This window comes from Vidua chalybeata, chromosome 3 (genome assembly GCF_026979565.1).
Source record: "Vidua chalybeata isolate OUT-0048 chromosome 3, bVidCha1 merged haplotype, whole genome shotgun sequence".
NCBI lineage: Eukaryota > Metazoa > Chordata > Aves > Passeriformes > Viduidae > Vidua > Vidua chalybeata.
In genome coordinates, this window is record NC_071532.1 from 26,843,822 (window position 1) to 26,859,749 (window position 15,928).

General features: G+C 36.0%; 1 protein-coding gene across 1 annotated transcript in view; it reads right to left on the reverse strand.

Annotated features, from left to right (window-relative positions):
* Window positions 1-445: 445 nt before the first annotated feature.
* SYT14 (synaptotagmin 14) overlaps window positions 446-15,928 on the reverse strand; it is a 78,563-nt gene continuing 63,080 nt past the window's right edge. Inside the window, exons 7-9 of the mRNA XM_053938454.1 lie at window positions 5,346-5,535; window positions 2,214-2,270; window positions 446-1,096 (exon numbers count right to left, since the gene is read on the reverse strand). Of these exons, the coding sequence (XP_053794429.1) occupies window positions 783-1,096; window positions 2,214-2,270; window positions 5,346-5,535 (561 nt within the window). The 3' untranslated portion in view covers window positions 446-782. The remainder of the gene's footprint in view (window positions 1,097-2,213; window positions 2,271-5,345; window positions 5,536-15,928) is intronic.

Consider the following 15,928-nt stretch of genomic DNA (forward strand, 5'->3'; position numbering starts at 1 on the left):
TAGTTTTACAGTACAACCTGTCTAAGGAGTTTTGGAAGGGACCAAACTAACAATCTGGTCTCTTTGGATTAGGCAGAAGTACAGGCAAGAGGGAAAAACCCAATTTTTGCCATATATAGAGCTTGTTCCTGTCACAGATTGAAGAAACATTAGTTTGATGTCAAAGTTCACCGGATGCCCAAATGCCAGTATTTTTCAAACCAACTGCATATCAAAAAATGAAAACTTACTTTACCAAGCTTCTGGAAAGAAACTCAGTGCAAAACAACAGTATATTTCTATTTGCTATATTATTAAGTGTTCTTTTACCAGTGTTTTTTCTTTTTTTTTTTTTTTTGCTTTTGCATTACAGACGATTAACTTTTTCTCAAAGTGCAAACTATTGACCTTTAATCTGAATGCAGGCAGGTCAGAAGCTACAGTATTAAAGCAATACAAAAGGTACACAAGGAGGAGCTTACATTAATTTGGAGAACCTCACACAAAATATTTCTGAATTGAAAACCACAAAACAAACCAAAACAAATACACCATCAGGTGGATGGGGAAGGGACCGCTATCGTATCTGTGTATAGCAAGGATCCTCTGACACCAAGGAAGTTCATGACACCAAGTGAAGACTCTATATTAAATCCCACCATTTTGTGCATCCTTTACAATGGAATGTTGACCGCAATTTCCATTTTTTACTCCCACAACGAATCTGCTGATGCGACCAGGGATGATCATCTTCCCGGGAGAACAAGCTCCCTTAGAACCACGGCTGCACTTTCTACCATCCATTACGATTCCAGTAAAGTATGCCATCTACACACTTGCTGTCCTTTAGACTCCTTCATTTCAGTCCAGTGGTTAAGTTCGTCTTCTCCTGAGCTGTTGAGACCTAAGGAAATCCAGCCTATCATCTCTTTCCGCTTCATGCTGCGCTTATTGTACACGGACAGTATGAGCGTCACGTCCGAGAGCTGGAACAGCGCCACCTGGAAAACGAAGGTTTCCTTGTACACGGGGTTCGGCTGCCCTCGGCGGATTGAAGTTTTGCATTTGGACATCTCCTGCCCCATGGAGTTCAGCAGTGTTAACTTAACATACGTATCTACAAAAGAAGTCACATTGTGGAACGTCAGATACCTTGGAACCAAAGATTTGGGGAATGAGGTATTTACAGAAAGCAAGGATATGGTGTATACCAGGATGGCTGAACACAGCTTAGTTTAGATGCATGGAGAGGTGACAAGCAAACAAAATATTACAAACACACTAACAAACGAACTAGCTCCAGCACTATGTACATGGGTTAAGTTAAAGGTATACCTCATAATCCCCTTCCCATCGATCCCCCTTGTTTAGTCTAGAAAAACTTAAATTGCATTAACACTTAGCAAGCTCCAACTAGCCACAACACTGTAAGCATACCACTGAAATTTCAAAGAATATGGATAAACAAAGTGGAATAAAGACAATTAATGAAGAAGGAAAAAAAAATGATGTCAAAATGCAGCGATGATATCTAAACAGCCAGGATAAAATGCTTAAGAATAATCTCTGCATGGATGTGGTTCTCATTTTGGGCTTTTCAGTTTTATTTATTTTGAAAATCAAAATGTAGCAAAGTGCATTCAAAGATGGCAGTTTACACAGTACAAAAAACCCTATTATTTCCTAGATTCATGAAGGAATACATTTACTGCATGTTTAAAGAAAAGCAAGTTTTTGCATAATTCAAGATGATTGTTCAAGAAGTAGCTTGTATGGTGCTTTTAAGCACACATTTAAGAAGCTGATGCAAGTAACGTAGTTATCACACATTATGTGTTAACATTTGGGTATATAAAACCCCTTGTTTTTAAACATCTATTTTCATTGGACCAAAAGCACCAAACCATGCTCCTGCACTAGGATGCACATAAAATTATATAAAACCATCTTGTATTTTATTTTTATTCATATCTTTTCATATTAATGGTTCATATCAATTAAAAGTTGGAGTTTATGTTAAAAAAAACCACATTGAGTATTTTCACTTTGCAGGTACACTGAAACCCCAACATCCATAATCAGAGATAAATGCAACTTTTGCATTAGAGAGTGCCACAAAAAATAAACATATACTTTTATAAACTGGTATGGTAGGCAGCTGTGGATATTTTACTGCTGGCAGGTTTCTTTTGCATGAAAAAGACAACATCCAATTAGTTTCTACAGGAACTCACCTCGGATTATATAAACCTGTCCACCTATCAAGTGTTTTAGACAACAGAACAGTCCGTCTGACAACAGGGGGTGGAAAGCAGTAAAAGAAATAATGACCAGATGTCAATAGTTGGGTGAGAGAAGATCAAATGTTAAAGTTTAAGAGGAAACACTATTCACTGGAGTGGAAGAACATGAAACCTTAGCAGCATAGATCAGAAAAAGGACCAAACAAAAGGATTGTTAGGTAAAATTTAATGAAATGGAAATTTTGTATAGTTTTGATGTAATCTTTAACAAAAATGACATTGCTTAAATAATGGGTGATCTTAGGACTAATAGACACTGGATTCTAAGCCACACTTACCATAGCAAGAATCCTGCAAATTATTAAGTTATAGCAGATTGGGTAAAATCACTATATCCTTATCAAATCTTATGCTTTTTCATGCAAACTCCAGCATATTTAGAAAAACTTCACATTAAAGTAATTAAACTTCATATATTAAAAGCAATAAAATGAAACATTATTGAACTGAAAACCAAGCTGGTTTCACCCTTAGCTTTTCTAGTTACTGATATTTGATTGTAATACTTCAGTTCTTGAGTAGTGATGAACTTGGGCACAAGAATGATGTAATCTCTAAAAAGAGCTGAGGGTCACTTATATCTGAAATTCAGCAATGGGTCTCTATTTAGGATGTAAAGATCTTGCTTATTAAAATCCACATATTTATGGATTTAATGTGTGTGTGCATGCATACACACACATGCATTTAATATGCAAAAGCTCATACCCTGTTTCAACTAAACCTTAAGGAAAACTGAGAAGCATCTTTTTCTCAGGCAAAATATTAACTGTCACACAGAGAAACAAAGAAGACACATCCATTGTTACTGTCTGCAGGATTTGGCCCATTTGCCTGTATGCAATTGCTAAATGAGTTACCATGTAATATAAATATGCAGTAGAGGAGCATGTACTAGCAAGAAGTAGAAATTTAGTATTTAGTTCATATTTGCTGCAGAAGCACTTCACAAAAATTCATAAGTTCCCAAGCCCTAGACTACAGAAATGTGGGAAAGAGTAATTGCTTCCATTTCTATCTCAGTTCCTCAATATATGAATGAAAGCTGAACTGTTCATATACTCTGCAGCACTTATCAGGATTCTGGACCACTGATAGTCCGAACAACAAATGTGACCAGGACATTTCTTCATCATCATCCCTACGGGCCTTAGTTTTCATTTAGTGGAAATGATGGCACAGCTTGAGGCTGGCAGATGTCCATGATGTATTCAACAAGGAGTTAGGATATGGCAGTGGCATGGACCTGGGTCCAGGAGTTTAAAAGGTGCCACCACTGCTGGGGGCAGGGGCCCCCTCCCCTATCCCCCTATAGCACAAAACACCCCAAAGGGGAACTCTGGATTCTGTGCATGACCCAGACCCAGAAAGTTCAGACCCAGAAAGTTCATTAGTTTCCAGCTTGCTAGAAACAGCAGAACTCCGAACCCACATTTGCCTTAACAGAACTGGACTATCCTTATTACAAATATCAAATCTTCCCCCTATCCTTCACAGGGACAAAAGGTAGCATGGAAGCTCTTCCCTCCAAAAAGGTTAGACAGAATATGGTTTTACAGGGCCACATGCCATGTTCTATACTCCTTTCTTGCAATCTGAAACAGATTTTTGACCCCAGTGACATTCACAACTGTTAGCTACACACATGGGCTCACTGAGCACATTTTGGTAATTAACATACTGGGGAATGAGCATCTCTGTTTTCAAAACGAGTACTGAACCCCTCCTACCTTGCATATTCTAAATATTAAATAAAAACTGGCCATCTCTGAGATTCCAGAAAGATAAGCATCTGGTTTTGCTTTAAGGGAACACATGATCTCTTCTCCCCCTTTAATTTCTTCCCATACTCCAGTGTCCTTGGACCTCTTTGGCTTTCCCCATCTGTTTCTATACTTTGTCTCCAAACAGGTGACTCTGGGACAGCTACCCAACTATATAAAAGTATCAGAGATTCATCTATTGCCTTCCTTCTCTGGCTATGTTAACAAAGTCTGGCTCCGTCAGTGCGAAAAGTATAAAGAAAGCAAAGCAGAGTAAGGTGAGCCAACTATGAATAGAATAAACAATGGGTCAAGAAAATGAGAAAGAGGAGAGAGCATCAGTATCAACTCTGGCTTACTTCCTAAACTCTGAAGACAAAGTGAGATGTGCAAACCACTTACAAAATGTTGGCAGTTTAATACATAATCCAGTAGCAGATAATCTGCTAGTGCCATACTAATCTGGGGTTTAAAACCAGAAAGAGTAGCTAAAACCTGAGCCTCCTGACAAAATCAAAAGGAAGAGGTAGGTACTTCTTACTAACACTTACGTAAATCAGACACACCATCTTACAAACAAAAATCATTAAAAAAAAAGAAAAAAGAAAAAGAAGTTTATTATTGAACTCTCTCAAGCTATATCAAAGAGCTAGAGCCAGTAATAACATTCTCTCTCTGTGACATTCCATCTGGCTCCACTTAAAAAGTATATAAAGTTCACAGATATTTCACACGTGTATTTTTGAACAAATGCTTGAAGACACAATTCAAGTCCTTTCTGATGGTGAACATTCCTCCTGTACAGTAAATATGCCAAAGGCCTCAAGTGGTTGCTCCTTGCCTTTACCGACATTCCCAAATTACATATATTACCACATATATACAGGCACATAGGCAATTAAAGACTGCAGTATCAACCCCTCCAGGGACAGCAATAACTGTTCAGAATGTTTATATTAATATTAACTGGCATGTACTTTTTCTTTAAACACTGACTTTTTTATTCTTGGCCTGTGATGTGAGGCATTAGTAATTTAGCAATTAATCATTACGATAAAGGTAATTTATTAGTCAGTCATCATGAAAAATTAAAACAGGCTTGTCAACTTACAATTAATATTTTGAATTTTAGATTTTTGCTATTTCCCAACTGACTAGAAATATAAAACATGAAACAGATTAGTTGATGATTGCTCTATTTCATTTTGATTGGGTAAGACTAAGTGATGAGATTGAAGTCCTTGCTACTGAGAGCCCCACCAGTACAGAAGCATTAGGATGAAAAAAGATTTTGACTCACTGGGTGGTCTGTTTGCTGCCAAGTTTTTGAAGTGGCTGCCTTTTATCACTTCTGCTGATAATCTTCCAGTTGTAGCATTATAAAGGAGGCCAATGAGGATTTCTGGAGCTGAGCCATGTACCAGTGACTGACAAGAGGAGGTACTTTCACTGCAGGACACTTCTGACATGCTCATTTGAGAGTCACAACCCTATAAAACAGATTAAAAGTTCTGTGTGACTTATAGAACGATGTTACTGGGAAGTCAATTTTTATAATAATGCATAGAAAATTCTGAAAGCAACTTAGTCACAATAACAAGTTTCATTCAATCACCCAATAAGAAATGTACATTCTTAGTATATACTTAATTTGCACATGTTAGAGGTAATAATAAAGTGGTCTGAAATTAAAGAAGCTTCATGATTAAGCAGAAATAACAGCAGAAGATGAAGAACAGCCTTTATGATCCCTATTTACTTCAATTTCTAAGGCAAGACCTGTAACATAATTTGTCAGCATCCTGGAAAACATTAAACCTTGCATCTTTTACTTTCCAAAAAATGGAGAACACCAGTGGAACCTTGAAGATAATAAAATGCAGAAAATTCTTATTCATCCATTGTAAAGGTTATTCTATAGCCTGAGAATTTCTGAGTAGCAAAATAACAGAACACATGCAATTAGAAAAATGCACTCTGTCTAGCCTAAATTAGCTTACAAGGAATTTAACTGGATCCAGGGACACAGAACTGCAATATTCCCATTGTCTTGGGTGGGAAAGGAAGAATGCCATCCAAAGCTCAGGAAGCAATGCTTTAATTTCCACCCTGAAAACTTCCAAAAAATTTAGATCTTTCATGCATTCTCACTACATCACATCTTTAATGCGAGTTTCTATTACTAATTATTATTATTTAAACTCCTCATTATTGGCCTTAAAAAAAGGAAAAAAATACACTTTACGCTGCCATGCTAATCACACCATGGCTGTTCCAATGTTTTTTGCACTGGTACATAAGAGTGGTACCACAGAAAACAAAAAACTGGACGGCAAGTAGCCAATGGAATGACAATGTATTTGGTAACTGAGGAGAGACTTTTGAATTATCGGCATATCCCTTCATGATTCTCTCAGTAAAAAAATATAAATTGGGTCCACAGATTTTTTCAAACATGGTTTGACTTATTTGGGAACTGGCATCACTCTTCCAAAGAATCGTGATGATATTGTGAAGCTGATTCTTTCAGATTCCAAATGTCCCTATCATTTCCAGCAACAGATGACATGGGCATAAGATCAGACCTAAAACCTAAATAGTACAAATCTTCATCAAGATAAATGTTAACTTTATAAGCAAGTAACTTCAGCTGACATACAAAGCCCACGTGCATTATAGAAACTCAAATTATAGAAGACATGATACCTACAAGAATATCCCTTTTATTGACATTTTAATTAGTTCTTTTCAACAGAACATTTCCCAAAAGTCTAGCAGAAGTTTCAAGTAGCAATCCAGTTCCTCAGTAATAAACATTCACTGTTGTTAGCAAATGTATTCTTACTACTGAAGAAGGACCTCAACAAATTTCTCTGACTTCCCTCTCCCAAGCTGCAAATTCAAAATTTTAAATCTTTGGTTATTTCTCCAACAGCTCTTTATTCAGTGGCAAGAATAAATTTCAAACTGCTTGCAAATTGTTAATTGCTGAAAATGAATTACACGTATACATTCATTCTCTGATTCTTGTCATTCATAGAACAGGAAATTTTGATTCCTAACTTCAACAGAAGGAATAAAATGGAAAGTTTAAAAGAAAGATGACTTCATTCAGCAGTCACAGTATACACTGCACACCTCAGCCTCAGCCTGTCACAACAGCAGCTATTACTTAAGCTTTCTGGCCTTTTAAAATTCTAACACATTATCCCTATGGTGCTTATTCACCTTATTTTTTTTGAGCCAGGAATTTTAGCACAGTCCACCTGACACTTTTCAAAGCTCAGGTCTCGAATTTGATTGAGATCATGCTGCAAGCCCACAAAAAAAAAAAAAGATGCAGCACAAAGAAGGGAGCTGAGTAACATTGTCCCCAAGTCCTCCAGGGGCTTTGACATGCTGAGAGAAGATGATGATAGTGCCTTCTCCTAACTGGGATTTATTTCTACAGTTTACTGATGTCCTAAGAGGGACTTAGAAACCAGTTTATGACAGAATCAAACTCACTACAATGGGTATCAGAGTAAGGTTTAGCCTGTTAAAAAAAGAGAATAGTAAATGAGTGACTACTGAGTGGAAATGAGTCCTGAAGTACCAGGAAAGAGAAGACAAGTAGCTTCTGTGTGGTATAATAGAGAAGGAGGAAAATAACTGAAAAATCCAATGTGTGGTATTCCAAAGTTACACAAGCATGGGCTAGAAATACCATTCCTTTACAGCAGAATCCTGAGTAGACAGAAGGACAAGACTGCCTTTTTTAAGGCCACGCAAAAGGATCTCACCAGCTGAATGGTGGGTTGAGAAGACCACAGTGATGCTTCAGAACTCTAAGTGGATGGAAATGCAATTAAATGACTGTACCTTGGAAGTGTTGCACAGAAAGAACTGGTAGATGTAAGTTAGATGAAAATCTGGAGAGAGCATCTAACTTAAATATTCTGCTACAATATTTTCTAAACCAAAATATTTTTGCAGGTTTGAGAAAAACGAATGTTGTTTAATCCTTATTTTATAATAAGCTTATGGATCTCCTTCCTACAAAACTGTGGGGACATAGACAAGATATTAAAATAAAGCAATCAAATCCACTAAAGGAAAAATCTAAACAGCATTTTGTTTTCCTTTTCACTCTAAAATAACCAAAACTTCAATTCATTTTGTTTCATGCTGACCCAAATGGATTAAAAAAATACTCTGCTTTTTAGTTATGAACTGGAAAATCCTAATACAAGAGAAAGTGAAATGTTAAGAAGGAAAATGAAGCAGATTAGAAAACAGAATGATGTTACTGGGTAAAAAAAAAAAATTAAACAACATTAACCAAAGTATACTTTCTCTGGCTATAACAAGGAAGAAAACAGAGGATTTAGGGACAAGTATGTAAAAGACCTGAGGCAAAGGGGAGAGCAAGATTGCATTTTGTCAGTTTTCTTTTAAAACAAAACAAAAATTTTATAAGGAAGAGAAGAAACCAGAATCAGAAATCGCAAGAGACAGCTGAGATCAACTGAGCTCAGATCAACAACTAAAGAAAGACTTTCCATTGCAGAACAAAGTTAAAAGCAGAGATACTGAGTATTACTAGATGTCTTCTCAAAAGTATTTTCTCCAGCACAGAGTTTATTGTTCACATTGTGAAAATCCAGTCATTGTTTTAGGAAGATATTCCATGATAGTGACATCTGTGGGTAAGTAACCTGACTTTGTGCTAAGTCATGTGCTGCACTAGAAGTGGAAATAACAGCTTTATTAAAGCTTATGTTTAGAGGGTTTTAGAGGGTTTTTTTTCTGTTTACACAAGTCAGAATTCTAGAAGAGCACTAACAAATTCATCCAGAAAAAAGCCAGACAAGAAGTTACGCTTTTACCTGCTCAAAATACAAACTTCAAAATCAAGTGCCAAATTGTAAAATATTAATACTGAAATTGCTCATTGGTACAACATGAATACAGATGGAGCTCCAACATTACAGTGCAACCAGTTGCTTTTCACCTCCATGCAGGTCTGCATTCAATCTGTCTTAAAGCTATCTGTAACCCACATTGGTACTGCTGCTTCCCTGTGGGAAACTTAAGATTCAGACCAAAAGTTACAATTTGTTTGAAATTATGTCTATGTAAGTTTATTTTCATAAAGCTTCCCTCTCGTCCTCTATAAACACTGTTCGTAATTTGACAAGCAACTAAAAGAAGGACTAAGGTTCCATAAGAGCAAAGGCTTTTCAAGGTCAGTGAAGAACCAGAAGAGCCTAATGAGAACTGTCACAAAACCTTGTATGTGAATTTTTAAGAACTTAGATGAACAGTCAAAGTGTTACTGATCTGCCCACAGTGCAAGAAACTGTCTCGAGGTTGTCTCCAGGATATTAATACTAAATCCTGAACCCTTTTTGTCAATTTAGCCATAAATACTTTATTAAGAGTGACCACTGCAAAAAAAAACAAACAAACAAACAAAAAAAAGTGAAGTCTATTACAAATATTTGGTTCATATATCTGTCTTACTGCAGTATATAAAAAAATGTTCAGCTTTGGAATTGTCTAACACAAAGCTGTGTGCAAAGGACCTAAACCTCTCCCTTATATACCAGAGGATAGTACTTTGTAATAAAGTTAATCTGATTTTATTTGATCAACACTTACAAGAATCGCTGCTTTCCACTGGATTGTAAAAGTAGTATGTGTCATATTCTACAAAAATTACTAATTCTCCAAACTATTGTCCTTGATGATTTCTTGCATATATTATCTGGGGAAGAGACATTACTTCTTAATAAACATATAATAAAAAACATTCCCATTAAGCAGGCTTTGTATTTCATATGTTCCCATGCTACAAAAGTTGGCAATCAAAAAAAGAACACTTTTTTTTTCCCCTCATACCAATGGACATGAACACATAAAAAGCATGGTATCAGACTTCAGCCCCTGAGAAGCATTTTCAATAGTGTTTTTTTCTCCCCTCTTACAACCTAGAGAATCATCTATTTGCATCCATGGTAATATATGTAAAATGTATTTATTTGTCTTCTTTCCCCACAATTCCATGGAAACACAGTATTTGTTACTTACATATTCATTTCCTACTGTTATTTTTCTATACCCTGAAGTTCTGCTTATAAATTCTGCTCTTAAGCCAACTGGAATTAATGACAGGGAATAATGTGGCCATGCTCTCAAGGCTGTTAAAAGTTCATTTTCCTCAATGCACAGGTTACAATTATATCTCTGTAGGCTTACAAAACAAGAGCATCTGATTCTTTTGGCTTTTAAAAAAAAATACACAGAAGAGATGAAACCTTGCTGACAATCTTTCAGCAACAAAAATCTGATTCACAGCATGTTACTTGTCAAAATGTCTCTCTCCAATTTTAAATGTTAATGTTATACCACTAATATCTTAAAGAACTTTTTTGCATGTTACTTTTTCTACTTCTAGAGCAATACAACTGAGAGGTTAGGGAAGAAAATACAAATCCTAACAGGCAAAGGGGGGCCCCCAATCCAGGTCTCCAACAGTTTTTAGATGAAAGCATCCATCTCTCAATTACCACCCTAGGATTGAACCCTGAAGCTCCCATTCCCTTCTGAGCTTGCTGAGGTGAGGAGAGCACCCAAGCCCCACAAGGGCTCCAGACCAGCTCTCAAGAGGAGAAAACCAAACTTAGGGGCTCCATATCCTTCTTTAGCAGCTTCAGCACCACATAGTTTACACATTTCAAAGCTAAAATGCTGTTGAAAAAATATCGGGATCATTCTGGGGAAAGAGAACTTAAACCACCTGATGAACTCAGCCCTGAAAATGGAGGAATGTAAAATAATTAGGAATCTCAAAGTTTAAAGCCAGCTGTCCTGTACTGTAAAATTCAGAGAACACACAGTTATCAGTATTTTGCTTTGAATTTATAACCTGAACTTGCAAACATTGAAACATAGAGCTTTTAAGCATCTCACAAAGATTAAAGTTTAGGAAAGTATCATTACCTATGACAGGTAATTATTTGCGTTTTTGCTTAATAGCTTCCTTGAAGCATGCTCCAATTAAGTATAATGTGCATTTTTATTCATGTACTTAACACTTTACAGCATTACTAAGTCAACTTAAATCACAAACATGAAACTAAATAGTCTAATAATCTTTCCATTATACAACTTGATCTTAGGGAAAAAAAAAAAACAACATTTATTTTGGATAAAATGGCATGCTTTAAATATTACCAGGACTTCCTACTCAAAAATTGCAATTTTAGAAAATAAATCCACTCAACATCAATGGCATTCACATCAAATACTGATTGTTTTGATTATTAAATACTATTAATGCAGTTGAAAATCAGATTATCTGAAATTATAATATTCCCATTTCTCATCAAAAGCTTCTGTTCTACCCCATTTTTTACTCTCAAGAGAGAAAAACTTCTGGATGCAGAATTCTAAAAACTACATCATTTTCACACAGATGGAACACTGAAAAACTGAGATCAAATTAAAATTCTTTGATTCACTACATTCAAAGGACTAAAACCTTAAAAATTCTATATACAGCTTTAATTTACCATAGACACTACAAAAGACTTCCTAAGATACATTATGATAATACAGAAATTTTCATTTCAAAATAATTTAAAATTATTAGTTTAAAAAAATTAAAATCTTTGTGGGATTTCTAGTAAGAATACTGTATTGATAAAGAAAGCCTTGGTTTCAAATTTAAGATATTATAATTTAGCAATCATATTAAAATAACAAAATGAAATTTACATATCCTTAATAAAGGCAAATCAACACTCAACTTTTCTGAAAGATTTTGAACAAGTTCGAGAGATTTCTGTGTTGTTTTTCCTCTCTCATGACAATTTGCTGTTAGTACTTTGTGCCTAAAATTTTTTACAGTCATCAGCTCTGCAGAACAAAACATTAATTTTCTACTGAAAGGGAAACATTTTAAGTTTTCTGTAACATCTATTAGTCTATACTGAAATAACACCCTTGGCAGATGACAAAAGGTCACCTGGTTGATCCACAGACATAATGGGCTTGAAATTTGCAGAGCAAACCCAAGCAGCAGTTGGAGGAGGCAATTGGAAATGAACCTACAATGCAATTTACAGCATTTGCAAAAGTACTGTTTTTACACTGCAGAAGTCTAGCAGCTTTTTATACAGCCATGGACCAGGGGAGGAAAAGAGGCAAGAAGCCTTTTATTACTGAATTCTGTTTTCTGTGATAAGACAGGTACATAAAGAAACATTCAAGCACTAAAAGCAGTTAGATATTTGTGCTAGCAATTTAGGTAAGAACATCTGACACAAAATGCAGACATTTTACCTGCATTCCTGATGAAGCTATGCTAACAGCTCCCACCCAGATCTACTCACACATCCACCTCTCTTTACTCCCTGTCAAATATGTAAGGGCATGGAGACGTTAGTGTAGGACAGCTTCCAACACCACAGACTTTAAATGCCAATGCTCTGTCCAGCTGGATTGAGTCTATGCGTTTTGGGGAGATCAATGGCAAATAATTTTATTTTTCTCTTGATTACACCCTTTCAGTCTGGGAAAAGAGAATGATTCAGCAGTCAAACAGTAAGCACAAATTACGAGTAGTCAATCTATGGATTAGTATTTGATTGCATAAACATATATGCAATTATTTTTCACAATGAACAAACCCATATAATTAACTGTACATTTAGAATGTATTATCAGGTAAACTCTTTGTGATTAACAAAGAGTAAATTGCTAGTGGTGCCCTTTTGATTTGCTCAGGTCATGTTTAATCTCATGATCAGAGGACCACCAAGTGTTCCCAGTCAGAAGGGATCTGCTTCAGTTCTTAGAGCTAACCTACACAAAAAAAAAAAAAAGGGAAAAGATAAACTGGATTCTTCTGGGGCCACCTGACAGCTGATTAAGCCCAACAGAAAGACAGGAGCTGTGAAAGATTCATCTCAAGGTCAAATGATATAAAAGGCAAACCTGACAAGAGGCTGACACACTACAACTAAAAGGATCCCTTGCTAAAGGCACCCTATGAACAGAAATGCTTATCTGATACTAAATACAGGCTGCTTGAATATACAAAAGAAGTGATTACCTGGAGATCCTCAAGTCTGAAATGAAGAATGATAATGAAGACGATTTATGTTATACTGTAAAGCCCACCAGAGTAATATGAAGAATCAGCCAGTAAATAAATCAAAAACTAATTCAAAAGTTCCACAACCACATGCATTATGAATTTGCAGACTAGGTGACTTCATCTGTCTGTGCAAAATCTTCTGATTAGGACTTCCCTCAATGGAAATAAATCTAAAGAAAGTGGTGCACATGATTTTCCTGAAGGGTGCTCAAAACTGCAAATAGAACCAATTCTGTGTTTTGACCTTTCCTAGCTTTCTTGAAAGATAGTAACAAATGTGAGAAGATATTTGTGTGAACATATATATGCAAACATGAAGACTCAAAATCATAAGAAAACAAAATATTTGGGAAATTCAGCATTTCTAAGGGAACCAGAAATTTCACTAGGGCTTATAAGTTAAAGAATATACCTCCACTGAAAGAGTTGCTTGAGAAAGGTTTAAGCAGCAGCTCATAGTCTCCAAGAGTAGAAATTTCATACAAGGGACAACCTTGATAATCTTTACTTTTAGCTTCTCAACTTACACTTCTGGGAAATGTACAGTATAATTTTTTTCCTTACCGCTCTTAGAAATCACAATCCAGCTTGGGAGACCATATTTTTGCGACAGAGAATGATAGAATTTCACTGTAAACGTCACTTTTTAGCTTTATGTATTGATAAGTTTTCTCTATTTTTTTTTTTTTTTAAGATGATCAAAACGAGACATAGAATCCTAGACAATATGTTTACCACTGATGGACTGGCTTTTCTGACGAAGAGTATTCCTCAAGAGGATTATTTTGAGTTAATGTAGAGCAGTCATTCACAGCCTGTCATTTGACTGGAGGCACTGTAGAGGCTGAAAAGCGTCATCGTACACTCAAAAATAGTAAACACTACGTCTGAAACATAACTCCCATTATTTGCAAATATCAAAGATTGTAGGGACCAAATTGAATAAGTAACTTCTTTGAAGCAACTCATTAATTGAAGGCAAAGCATGCCTGTTTTTAAATTGTTATTTTACTCTGTGTGACCAAGTGATGAATTTGATGTCCAAATGAAATTCTTACATTGCTGACTTCAAAAAATTCTCCCAATATCCTGCATTCAGGGTTATGGCAATAGATCTGGCTACCCATGCAGGAACTTGCTTCCCATCTGTGTATTGGCAAGGGAGTTGAAAGTCAATTTTTTTTTACCCCCAGCCACACCACCAAGAAGACAAAGACTGCTGCTTGCTGGACATAATTTATACAAGCTAACCAAGAGCATTTTTATATTATCACATAGGAAGTCTTCATTTTAGGTAGAATACTAAGAACAAAATATTTTGTCTTTTTGTTTCTTCCCATGACAAGTCTTAGTCTTTTTCCTTATTAGCAGCTTAAAGTATCACACTGGTATCTAATAAAGCTCTGTTTATACATATGAATTTTAGTATTTAGCCTTCCAAATACAATCCTGGATAGATCATGCCATAAGAACACAGTAGTATGGTCACTAGTAGTGACTCTTCTAGTTTGCACAAAACCTGACAGCTTGACTCTATAATGGACCCAAAAAAGAAATGCCACTCTGAAAGCCTTTATCCCTGCAAAGTTTATGAGCTGATAAACATTACAAAGAATACTGAAGATATGCCACACATAAAAGCCAACATGAAATAAAGGCCTTAAGCACAGTGCATAAACCAGTGCACACTAAATGATTAACCACTATCCTCATAGTGGAGAGTGCATCTGTGTGTGTGCAAGAATGAGCATTTTTATACACTGCATGCATAATTGCCATCACTCAAAAAAACTAATTAAAATAATTATCCAGACACTCTGGATCTTTATAGTAAAGATGTACAAAATAATCTTTTAAACACCTATGACTGCCTTCACTGTTGGTTCTTTCTTATGGGGATCACAATGGGAGCTCAAGATGTTAGAAATGGAGAATGCTACAGAAAGAAAAAAAAAATCGAATTCTTCCCAGTAAACACCTTGTAATTTGAAGATACATAATGAATGATTACTAGATTTGCTTAGCAGCAAGAGGTATGTTTCAGTCACCCAAACAGTACTTCCCAAATCAATCACAAAATTAAAACCATGATTGGTTGGTGTTATTCTACACCAAAAAGCAACCTATGGGATGGTGAAAGGGATTACCCATGTTTCTTTGATCTTTTCCAAACAGATTTCACTCAATAAACTGCTTATATGTTTTTACAATCGCATCATACTAGAGGCTGTTTTTCACTGTCAGGAAAATTTCTCTGGGTGAGAATGAAGAGTAACTAAAAACAGGTCCACAGGGATTTCCTGAAGAGGAGTAAACAGCTTTTCTAGACTCCAAGATGGGTGAAGAAAACATTGTTTTATGCTGTACTAAAGGGAAAATTTCTCTGAAAGCATTGACAAATATCTTCCTACACAAACTATACTCTGACAAAACCACAATGTACACCCCTGCTATTAAACATTTGATGCAATGGACAATTTCTATTCAATCTTATAGGGACACAGTCTCAGAAAACAGTGACAACTGCATTCTGCCTAATTCATATTGGTTTCACTGCTTCCTCCTCATTCTCCCTGAACTTGGGAGAAAATGTGTGATAAATAAGGAGGCTGAGGAGGAATTCCCTGTTACGTGGGAGAACTGCAGCAACACAGGGCTGTTAAAGACAAATGGCAACAGGACTGGGGATAACAGCTCCTAAAGCAAGACATTATACACAATGTGGGAAGGAGAGAAAC